A 12,506-nucleotide genomic window follows, 5' to 3' on the forward strand; every position below is an offset into this window, starting at 1 on the left:
TTTAAATCTCTTGTTGCTTCATGTCCACAGCATCAAATGAAGGAGGAACTACTTCTACAATACTTTTACGAGGGACTTCTACCTATTGAACGACAAATGCTAGATGCCTCAGCGGGAGGAGCATTGGTGGACAAGACCCCTACGGCTGCAAAGATGTTGATTGCTAATCGAGCGTTGAACGCTCAACAATACGAAGGTGTTGGACAAAGGAGCATGCCACGACAACATCAAGTCAATGAGGTAAGTGCCATAACCGAACTTCAAAATCAAATGGCTAACCTTACTACGTTGCTTTCTCAGGTGGTGGAAGGTCCAAAAGTCAAAACCGTAGCTTCTTGTGGCGTATGCTCCATGCCAGGACACCCTACGGACAAGTGCCCACAATTGATCGAGAATGGAGGGTGGGAGACACTCAATGCCGTGGGATATGGCAACCAATACCAAACACGTGGTGATCCGTTTTCTAATACTTATAATCCCGGTTGGCGTGATCATCCGAATTTCAAATGGCGAGACCCCCAACAAGGTCAACAACAAAGCGGATTTAGGCAACAACCCCCGGGTTTCTATCAAAAGCCGTTGGCACCACCACAAGCCCAAGCACAACCTGCCCAAAGCAATGTAGGTAATTCAAGTGATAATGATAAGATTTTTCAATTACTTACTACTTTGACGCAGGAAGTCCAAACTCAAAACAAAGAGAGGCAAATCCAAGACAAGAGGGTGGACAACTTGGAGAAGCAAGTGGGACAAATTGCCGAGTTCATGGGGCAATTTCGTGAGCAAGGAAGGTTGCCTAGCTTAACGGTGGTCAATTCGAAAGGTGGATTCGAATCTGCAAAAGCTATGCATTTACGAAGTGGAAAGCAAGTCGGATCTGACATCAAACCATCCAAATCACGTTCCAACAAGGAGGACGAGTTGAGAATTGAAGAGGAGGAACAAAGCTCACTCACGGCCAAGGTGGAAACACCTTTGCCGCAAGCCTCATGTGATCCTAAACCGTCCAATTCACCCAATAAAGGTAAAAACGTGTCAAGTTCAGTTCCTACTAATGATTTTCCTGCGAATGTTCCTTTTCCTAGTAGGTTTAAGCAAACAAAGAAAGAAGAAGCGGAAAAAGACATTTTGGAGACGTTTCGGAAAGTTCAAGTCAATATCCCTCTTTTGGATGCAATCAAGCAAGTCCCGAGGTACGCCAAGTTCTTGAAGGAACTTTGCACCAATAGGAGGAGGATTTCGACCAAGGAGGTTGTAAAAATGGGTGAAAACGTCTCAGCCATCTTACAACGCAAGCTGCCCCCAAAATGCAAAGATCCGGGTAGTTTTACAATTCCGTGTGTTATTGGTAATTCTAGGTTTGAATCTGCCATGTTAGACCTAGGTGCATCTATAAATGTCATGCCATATTCAATTTATGCATCTATGAACCTAGGAGCGTTGAAAAACGATGGTGTGATCATACAATTAGCCGATAGATCTAATGCCTATCCAAAGGGAGTTTTGGAAGATGTGTTAGTGCAGGTTAATCATTTGATCTTCCCGGCGGACTTCTACGTACTTGAGATGGATGAATCGGACCATGCCTCTTCATTGCCCATCCTCCTCGGAAGGCCATTCATGAAAACTGCTCGGACAAAGATTGACGTCTATAATGGCACGTTGACGATGGAATTTGATGGGGAAGTTATTAATTTTAATCATTCATGTTTTGCTATTGATGTAATTGACTCTTTGTCGCAGGACTATTTTGACAAATTGAACAACAATGCACTTGAATTGGTCATTGCACAAGGCATGGACAAGAAAAGCATTGAAGCCACAACCATGGGAACCTACGGCATGCATGATCCTTCTTTTGCCGTGCCCCCTAATGATGAGGTCATTGAGATGGTGGCTGCCCTCGAGTCATTGCCATCACAATCGGGTAAGTATTCGGACCCTATTTTAAATTCAGTTTCGGCTAATAAAATGCTTCCCTCAGTTGTGCAGCCACCTACACTTGAACTTAAGCCGTTGCCTAGTCATTTGAAGTACGTTTTCTTGGGCGAGGATGACACGTTGCCCGTCATTATTTCATCCTCACTCACGGCACAAGAAGAGAGCAAATTGGTGCGAGTGCTTAAGGAGTACAAAACGGCAATTGGATGGACCTTGGCCGACATCAAAGGAATTAGCCCTACTACATGCATGCATCGCATACTTCTAGAGGAGGGGTCCAAAACATCCCGAGAGGCTCAACGCCGTCTCAACCCTCCGATGATGGAAGTTGTGAAGAAGGAGGTAATCAAGCTTTTGGATTGTGGAGTAATCTATCCAATCTCGGATAGTAAGTGGGTCTCACCCGTTCAATGCGTTCCGAAGAAATCTGGAGTGACTGTGGTTGCAAATGCCGAGAATGAACTTGTTCCTCAACGCATTCAAACCGGTTGGAGGGTGTGCATCGATTATAGGAAGCTAAACGCCGCAACAAGGAAGGATCACTTCCCATTGCCGTTCATCGACCAAATGCTTGAGAGGTTAGCCGGTTATGCTTTCTATTGTTTTCTTGATGGTTATTCTGGTTATAATCAAATTGTCATAACACCCGAAGATCAAGAAAAAACCACTTTTACATGCCCCTTCGGTACTTTTGCATATCGTCGCATGCCTTTTGGTTTATGTAATGCACCTGCTACATTTCAACGATGCATGATGAGCATATTTTCTGATTATGTTGAGAAAATCATTGAAGTGTTTATGGATGATTTTAGTGTGTTTGGTGATTCTTTTGATGGTTGCTTGCATAATCTTAGTTTAATCTTAAAACGTTGCGTTGAAACTAACCTTGTTCTTAATTGGGAGAAATGCCATTTCATGGTTAAACAAGGCATAGTTTTAGGTCATATAGTCTCTGAAAACGGTATTGAGGTTGATAAGTCGAAAATAGATCTTGTACGTCACTTACCCTCTCCAACTTCGGTTAGAGAGGTTCGTTCTTTTCTTGGCCATGCAGGATTCTATCGTAGGTTTATCAAGGATTTCTCGAAGGTTGCACAACCTCTTTGCCGTCTCCTACAAAAAGACGTGACGTTTGAATTCACCAAGGAGTGTACGGCATCATTCAACCAACTTAAGGAGTTGTTGACCACGGCACCCATCATTGTTCCACCGGATTGGAGTCTACCTTTCGAGCTCATGTGTGATGCGTCCGACTATGCTTTAGGAACAGTTTTAGGACAAAGAAAGGACAAGAGGCCGCATGTCATCTACTACGCCTCACGGACATTGAACGATGCACAATTGAACTACTCCACTACGGAAAAATAACTTCTTGCCGTTGTCTTTGCTTTAGATAAATTTCGATCATATCTAATTGGTACTAAAGTAATTGTTTTCACTGATCATGCAGCTCTGAAGTACTTGCTCACTAAAAAGGAGGCCAAGCCACGGCTAATTCGATGGATGTTGCTACTTCAAGAGTTCGACATAGAGATTCGGGACAAGAAGGGAAGTGAAAACGTGGTGGCTGACCACCTAAGCCGAATGGTACATAATGAAGAAGCCCTACCCATTGCCGAGACATTCCCCGATGAACAATTGCTGTCCATAAAGGTTAGTACACCTTGGTATGCCGATATAGTTAATTTTTTGGTGTCAAAACGTATTCCAAGTGAGTTCAATAGGCACCAACGTGACAAACTTAGGCATGATGCACGGTTTTATGTGTGGGATGATCCATACTTATGGAAATTTTGTCCCGATCAGATTATACGTCGTTGTGTGCATGATTCTGAATGTCATTCAATTTTGAGTTTTTGTCATACATATGCATGTGGAGGGCACTTTGGCACACAACGCACGGCCCTCAAAGTGTTACAATGTGGATTTTATTGGCCTAGTATTTTTAAGGATGCTAGAACATTTTGCTTAACATGTGATAAATGCCAAAGAATGGGTGGTATTAGTGCAAAGGACCAAATGCCGCAGGTTTCTATCCTAAATGTTGAAATTTTTGATGTTTGGGGTATTGACTTTATGGGTCCCTTTCCGTCATCACATGGTTTTATGTATATTTTTCTTGCGGTTGATTATGTGTCGAAGTGGGTGGAAGCAAAAGCCACCCGGACTAATGATTCTAAAGTGGTTGCAGATTTTATTAGAACTAACATTTTTGCAAGGTTTGGCATGCCACGAGTGATCATTAGTGATGGAGGGTCCCATTTTTGCAACCGGACCATTGAGGCACTATTGAGGAGATACAGTGTCAACCATAGGGTTTCTACACCTTACCATCCTCAAACGAATGGCCAAGCCGAGGTCTCCAACCGAGAGATCAAGCAAATCCTAGAAAAGACCGTTGGGCCAACAAGAAAGGATTGGAGTTTACGGTTAGATGATGCACTTTGGGCATATCGTACGGCATACAAAACCCCCATTGGGATGTCCCATTTTCGACTTGTTTATGGCAAGGCATACCATCTTCCCGTGGAGTTGGAGCATAAAGCTCTTTGGGCGGTCAAGAAGTTCAACATGCACTTAGATGAAGCGGGAAGCCATAGGAAATTCCAATTGAATGAGCTTGATGAAATACGGCACGAGGCGTACGAGAATGCAAGCATTTACAAGCAAAAGACCAAAGCTTTCCATGACAACATGATCCGTGGGAAATCCTTCTCCATTGGGCAGAAAGTGCTATTGTTCAATTCCCGTTTACGTTTGTTTCCCGATAAGTTACGTTCCAAGTAGATTGGACCGTTTGTTATTACTAATGTTTTTGTTCATGGTGCAGTCCAAATCCAAAGCTTGAAAACGGGACATGAATTTAAGGTGAACGGGCATCGTTTGAAGCCCTATTATGAGAACTTTGTGGAGCACACCGTGGATGACACCCCCTTGGATGCCATGGGTTCTAACTTGGAATGAAAGAGTTCTTCGTCCGGCTGTACGACAGTAAAGCAAGCGCTACTTGGGAGGCAACCCATGCATTCAACAAAGGAAGACTTAGAAAGCACTCCAATTCCAGATTTGCGTTCCTAAACTCATCTCTTTGTTGCTATTTCGTTTCTGCCATGTTAGGATGTTTAGTTACTGTTTTGTTTGTTTGTTTGTTAATTGTGTGAGTCTATGCTTGAAACATTGAGGACAATGTTTGATTTAAGTGTGGGGGGGGGGGGGGGGGTAACTAAAGTGTTTTGATGCAAATTCGTAGGGTTTTATCCACCATAACTTCTAATGTTGTTTCTTGCTGTTTTTAAGTGTTTTTAAACTGTTTTAGTATGTTTTGACTTAAAAATTCGAAAATCCCATAAAAATTTGAAAAATTGTTTCAAAAAACCCAAAAAGAGTTGTTTTAAAGTTGTTTTTGTGTGTGTGTTTGTGTCTTAGGGTACCTTCCAACACAATGATGAGGATTTGGTTTTAATTGCATGACTATTAAAGAATGTTGTAAACATGGTTGGAAGTTGATTTGTGCTTTGGTTTATGCTTGGTTATGGTTATAGCTTATGAATTCACATGTAATCACAAAGGAAAAAATTCAGTTCTTGTAACATGCTTGAAGGAAGAAACTCAAACTAACGTTACAACCCTGAGAGACTTGAGCCTATAACGTTCTTTGGAGAGTATAATCTATGATTTCTTGTTTTCTAAAGTCCTTGCATGATCTCATCATTCTTTGCTTGGTTACTACTTGGAATGCATCTCATTATAGTTCCAAATACTAGAACTCATGCCCATTTCATTCAAAGCATGGTATTGATTGCATAACATACAATAAGATGAAGTTGTTAGTCAAGCCAGAGCCAAAAAGCCTATCCCTTTTCATATGTATTGTAGGATTAACCCTCTTGAGCCTTTTCAAAGCCTATTTTCTTTGTTAGCCACATTATCCTCACCTAGCCTAGATTAGGACTTTCCATACCTTTGTTCTTAAAAGGATAGTAAAGCACGACTTAGGGTGAACTCCTTTGGTCAATTTATGGCAGAAAACGAGTGTGGGGGAAGATGATAGGGCACGAAAAAGAAAAAGAAAAAAAAAAAAAAGAAGAAAAGAAGAAAAATTCGTGGAAAAATCAAAAGAAAATAGAAAATTGTTCAAAAGAAAGAAAAAGAGTTGAAAAATAAGTGAGAATGAACTCACAAGTGTTGGTTGTTGAAGGAAGGGTCCAAAAGAGTGAAATTGACCCTAAATGTTGCATGAATCTTCCCTTGTGTGTACAAGTTGATTTCGGCCATTTGAAGAGAGTTTAAGTGTCAAATTCATTACTTTGCTTACTATTGCTTTAAGAACGTTTGTTTATCCTTACCTTTCTTTGTTAGCCAATACCTTAGCCTCGTTACAACCCTCAACTCCTATCTTGATGTTATGTGTTCAATATGTGGAGTTTGAATTTGGTATGAGCATATGGAATCACTGGTTCTCGTTCTAAGTAGTAGCGTTCCATTCATGAGATCATATCTAAACATGTTATTAACTCCGGAAATTGCGTTCTTTGTTATACATATATGTGAGCATTCGTTTTTATATCTACATCAATCTTCTCACATATACCTAGTGTAGGGTGTGAAGTTAGAAAATCTGTGTGAAAATAGAGTGCATTCTAGTGAGGAATTGAGGGAATTCTCTAAGGCATGTTACTACATTCAAAACATTGTTTTAATTGATTATATGTGAACTAATAAGTAGTAACTATGATTAAGTGTTGGTTGAAGTATAAAGAAAGCTAAAAACCGTGGGAATGATGTTCTCTAATGTGTCATGTTCGTTGGAAATCCCTGAGGTACATGTTGGAGGGTCTAGAATGTGTTTTATTCGTTTTGGTTATTTTGTTTTGCTCGAGGACGAGCAAAAGCTAAGTGTGGGGGAATTTGATAGGAGCATATTTATGCACCTTAGTTTAGCTTGTTCTTGTGCATTTATAGTGTTTTTCCTTAGTAAAGTAGTCTTTTAAGCTAGTTTTATGTATTTTCAGGATTTAAGGGCAAAGTATGCAAAAGGATGCATTTTGAGGCAATTTGGAGCATTTTTGGGCATGGATTGGATAGCTTAACAATGGAGCAAAGAGGATGGACGAAATTGAAGACAAGAAGAGCTAGGAAAGGCTACAAATCTGGTGGAAGAAGTTCTACTCCAATGAAGATAAGGAAGAAGCAAGAAACAAGGAACCTTATCCAACCTTATCCAAACCTTATCTTATCCTATCCTAGAAACCTTATCCTATCCTATCCAAATCAGATTGGGACCTAAACCTAGCTACTTAGGGAGAATCAATTACACATTTAAACACCTATTTTAGTTTCTAGAAGACTCATCCATACCAATGCTGCAAATCACCATTCCTTGTAGGTTTAGGAATCACAATCCTTTTCCTACTCCTATATCACATGTCCTAGGCCCTTTAGGATTAGGAAATCTGCCTTAAACACAGTTTCTAGAACACCTAATCCTATCCCTACATGTGTGCCGCACCCTTATCTCTTTTTCCCTACAAATTTGGCCCTTGAAACATGATTCTAGGAACCTTATCTTATCTCCTACAAAGGTGGTGCCCCAAATCCTTCTAGAAGTGCCAATTTCTGCCACAAAACACTTTGTTTCTACAACCCTAAAAATCTGGCGCCTCTATTCCTTTTCCTTTGGGGTTTCCTACCTTCTAGATGGCCTATTCCTGATGGGTTTTGATTTCCTTGTCATCTTCAAATACTTAGTCCTTTTTCCTTGCTGCTTTAGAGGGATTTTGCACTATAAATAGACCCCCTTGCCGTGCCATTTAATGACCACCACCTCTCATACACATTCATTCATTCCAGAAATTCGTCCAACCCTCTCCACACCTTTGCCGCAGCCACCAAACACCTTTCTCCTTAGTTTTAAGCTTTGCCGCACCATCCCCTTCCCCTAAACACTACTACATCCCTCCATGACCATGCATCCATACACCTAAGGCCCTAAACCTGTCCCTAGACCTTTGCCGCACCAAGGAGGAGGAGAAGGAAGCTCGGAAGTTCATGCAATTCGAGTTCGCGTCGCTGGAATTTCTAGGTGTTTCTTTTCCTTTGAATTCAATGTTTAATTTCAATTCTCTTTGTTTTGTGCGTATGAGGAACTAAACCCCCCCCTTGGCTAGGGGGGGATTCGAAATACATGTTTATGCTTGCGATATGATTTGATTACTTCTAATTGCGTTTCATAAGTTGTGAATTCAATTTACTTATCTATGTGAATTACATTGATTTGTGTGTGTTGGTTGAGAGTGCACGCTTAATTATCATGCATAAATTGGATGCTAGGATATAAGGAAATTTCACCTAATCGTTATGGAATTATATTCACAAGTAGTAAAAGTTGATGATCTCAATTGCGTTAAGTAAATTCTTGGCATAAGTTTCATGCAATTCATAGTAACGAGTGCTTCGTCAATGCTTATGGTTTTCAAAGAACTTAATGATTCTTGCTTGTATCTCTATTATGCAATTCATGTAGGGAACTTGTGGGGAATGTTTTGGGTTGTCGTATGCAATCATCCAATTCAATAACGTTAGGAAAATCTGAGGGTTAATTAGTGCAATTCACGGTTAATCTGGGGCGTTGAGAATTCATGGTTTATTGAAAAGCAATTAGAAATCGTTTTGTGTGCAAGTAGGGCATGTGTGGAGATGAACCCCTTAGCTAGCCTTCATTCCATTCATTAAATCCAAATTCGTTTTTACAATCTGTTCTAATTTAAAAAGTTTTTTTTTTTTTAAATTCGTCCAAAACCAATCCCCCTTTACTTTGTTGAGTCGTAGTAGTTAGAAATCACTTTAGTTTGTGTTTTTAAGTGTCTTAGGTCAAGTTAAAACCAATTTTCGTCCAAAGTTGTGTCTAGTGTTCAAAACTGCCCAGATTGTGTTTTTAAGGCAGTTTTGAGTGTTTTGGGTGCTGTTTTGAGTCTTTTGGTTTGTTTTGGTGTTTTAAAGTTTAGTTTTGCATTCCTTGAGTCTAGTATAGTGTTTTATATTGTGTTTTTACATTTTTAAGTCAAATCCAAGTGATTAACAATCCCTCCTAATCCCCGGTCCAGAACGATCCCTACTTACATTCTTCACTACAATTGATAAAAAGAGGGTTTAATTTGTGTGCGTATAATTCTCACATCAAGAGTGTGTAAACAAATGTGTTAATTTTGTGTATCTAAATAGTATGAGTACTTCAGTTTTTATTTGTTCGTTTTCATCATGATGTAAGGATTGTTCTTATACATAATAATACAATAAACTATTTGAACACATGAATTTAAAATACTTGTTTATACATTTTCTAATACATGTGAGCTCTACTATTGTACATGGATATCACCTAATATTAAAGAGTGCGTCAATAAAAAGGTGTGTTTTGTGTATCCAAGTAGCATAAGCAGTAGTAATATATTCTTCTAGTTTTGCCACGGTATAAACCGAATATCAAAGTTAATTGATAGTATTTTGTATATCATATGAAGTAGAAACTTATTATATAATGATGACAAATAACAATGTGAAACAGTTTTTATATGAACGTTGGGATGTACAACATTTTTAGTAGGTATCATGCGTGAATCCCCGTGAACAAATAATTGGAGTTTAAATTTCAATGGTTCAAATAATTGGAAGATGGAGTTATTGGTTTAAAATATCGCTTTATTTGGCCACGACTCGACTGCAAAGTATATATTGTGCATAAGTTGCAAGTTACTCAAGCATGACATATTTATCAAAAAGCAAATATAGTAGTAGATAAACTTGTTTCAATTGGTCATGACAAAAGTTCTACTTGTATTTGATTTTCTAACTTTCTTGTTGCAGTTTCTTTAAAACTTTTTAGGAAGTTAGCAATCCTTTTGTGTAATTTCATTTAAATTTCAATCTCTAGTTCGTGATTTACCATCTAAATGGAAATAAGTTGAACACTTATTTTTTATTTTGTAGTCTCTCTTTAGTAGTATGACATTTGTGAGGTATTGTTGTTCGATATCAATATGTCGTAAGAATGTATGGTGTTAATATGACATTGATATTCGTTATCAATGTATCTGATTTCAATCTCTCTCGTTTTCATTTTTCCACTTCTCAAATTAATGTGCATTTTGGCATAGAAGTTTCTCACGCTTTTTTCTTCTTCTTAATCTTGTGATGTTACTCGATCTATTTTGCAGGTTTTGACCTTTAAGTTTGGCTTTAGAGAGGGGGGAGGAGTTAGGTTTCATATTCCCTGTTTTCCTTGTACCTTTATTGTTTTCGTTTCTAGAGGGGTAAGGTTTATGTCCCCTTCTTTTTCAGGTATTTTTTTTTATCCATTTTATTGTATTATGAGGAGTTAGATTTATGTCCCCATGGCCAAATGTTTTTTATTTTTTATTTTTTGGTTATCAATAAAATTTCCTTCGTACCGTCGAAGTTTTTCAAAAAAAATATATCTGATTTCAATCAAATGTCCTTAAAGCTTCCATTCGGTCTGTGAGAGTACAATGTTAGGCTAAAATTTTTGAACCCTAGTGTAAAGTCCCGTATTTTTAGTTATATTTGTGGTTATTGTTATTATTTTTAATTAGAATGAACCTTAGATAAGTTTTTACATAGCTGCTAACGTATGATGCATGTAGCTATGCATATTCACAATTCACCATTACCATGACTAGGTTTTGAGTTGGAAGGATTAAGGTGGAGGTGTCATTAGTTTGCATATAATGGGCAGTGTCTTGGGATTCATGTTTTTATTAGTAGGAGAAGTCATTTACAAATCATACAAGCAGGAGGTGTTGAATTAGGAAGAATGCACAGGTTTCTTTGATTAGTGGCGTTATAGCCAAGCGTGAGGTGGCTCATGCCATGCCGACTTTAGATGCCTATAAATAGAGAGCTTTTATTTCGTTCTTTTTCACCACTTTGGAAACATATGTTGGCTGCTGGGAAGCCATGCATGTATTACATGCATGTCCGTGCATTTGTGGTGTATATATTATATATTATATATTATATACAAAGAAAGGGACAAAGAAAGAGAGAGAGAGAGCTAGGGTTTGAGGTTTGCGGAGATTGTAAGTATGCTTGTCTTGTTGAGATTCTAACTATCGATTTAGGTGAGTAGTTACCATGAAATATCATGCGACACTGATGGAGGGAGCAAGGGACCAGGGATTGCCTAGGCCCATCCTGAAAATAACTCAATCAGCTTATCTCATAGTTAAATTTAATAATTTATCTATTTTTCTAATACAAACTAATAACATTTAAAATCAAAGCAATATTTTGCCCTTCTTGGAATAGAAATCATTCAGTTTTAATTATAAAAATTAAAAAACATTCCTCTTTAACAGTGCAGCCAAGCTCCAGAGCTATTCTCCTTTTCTTTTTGAAATTTCATACATTTTGACATCCCAAATTTGAAATCTGTTCAACAAATAAATTTTAAATATCTTTAATTCTCTATCGTTTCTTCTCTACTCAACATATTATAGGGGAGTTACGGTTTATAAAAAATTTAGTGATCTAATTGAGTTTAATAGTATAGGCGACGAGGTTATTATACAACGATTTTAAAATATAAAAACTCGTTTCAGACAATTCTAATTTCTATGAATATGTAATATTATGTATGTGAGATCCCACATCGCCCAGGGGAGTGATCCTTAAATGTATATTCCCATCCTTACCTAGCACGAGGCCTTTTGGGAGCTCACTGGCTTCGGGTTCCGTAGGAACTCCGAAGTTAAGCGAGAAGAGGGCTAGAGCAATCCCATGATGGGTGACCCACTGGGAAGTTGCTCGTGAGTTCCCAAAAATAAAACCGTGAGGGAATGGTAAGCCCAAAGCGGACAATATCGTGCTACGGTGGTGGAGCGGGCCCGGGAAGTGATCTGCCCGGGCCGGGATGTGACAATGTACGCATATGTTATTTTGGACATTTGATTACTTTTGATATATACATAAATAATATGATATTTAGTAGATTTGTAAATACCATTTTCTTGAAAAAAAAAAAAAAAAAAAAAAAAAACCTTTGTAAAAGGCCTAACACACCCTGACCCGGAATGTCCACATTGACTCCGAATCGAGCTATGTTGACCAACACTAGGAGGGTGGCGAAGTCATAAAGTGTAGTGATGTGGAAAAAGTGAAAAAATTTAAACCTAAAAAGTGCCTAAAAATAAGAGTGCGCTTGTGAGCAGGAATGAATTCATTTCACACGTGATGTCAGAGCATAAGTAAAGTACAGTAAAGAAGGATGAGAATCATACCATCGAAGGTAACCACCTATATCGAGATTTCACACACCCCAACCCGGAATGTCCCTAGGACTTCGATTTGAGCTGTTCTGGCCGACACCTGGAAGATAACAAAGCAATAAAGTGTAGTGACCTGGAAAATGTGAATAAATTTAAAGCTAAAAGTGCCTAAAAACAAGAGTGCGCTTGTGAGCGGGAATGAACCCATTTCACATGTGATGACAGAGCATAAGTAGAGTACAGTAAAGTAGGATGAGAATTATACCATTGAAGGTAATCTCC

At 38.6% G+C, this 12,506-nt stretch overlaps 1 protein-coding gene across 1 annotated transcript; it reads left to right on the forward strand.

Moving 5' to 3' along the window:
• Positions 1-213: 213 nt before the first annotated feature.
• LOC148699360 (uncharacterized) lies at positions 214-3,397 on the forward strand. Its single transcript, XM_088697982.1, has 2 exons — positions 214-2,715; positions 3,392-3,397. Exons 1-2 carry the CDS (start codon positions 214-216, stop codon positions 3,395-3,397), a joined length of 2,508 nt encoding a protein of 835 aa, XP_088554108.1.
• The last annotated feature ends 9,109 nt before the right edge of the window (positions 3,398-12,506 follow it).

Source organism: Pyrus communis, chromosome 1, assembly GCF_041283825.1.
Source record: "Pyrus communis isolate YQ-2024b chromosome 1, ASM4128382v1, whole genome shotgun sequence".
NCBI lineage: Eukaryota > Viridiplantae > Streptophyta > Magnoliopsida > Rosales > Rosaceae > Pyrus > Pyrus communis.

Excerpts from the sequence above, each read along its gene's own strand:
- LOC148699360 (XM_088697982.1), top strand. The coding sequence starts at position 214 with ATGCCACGACAACATCAAGTCAATGAGGTAAGTGCCATAACCGAACTT.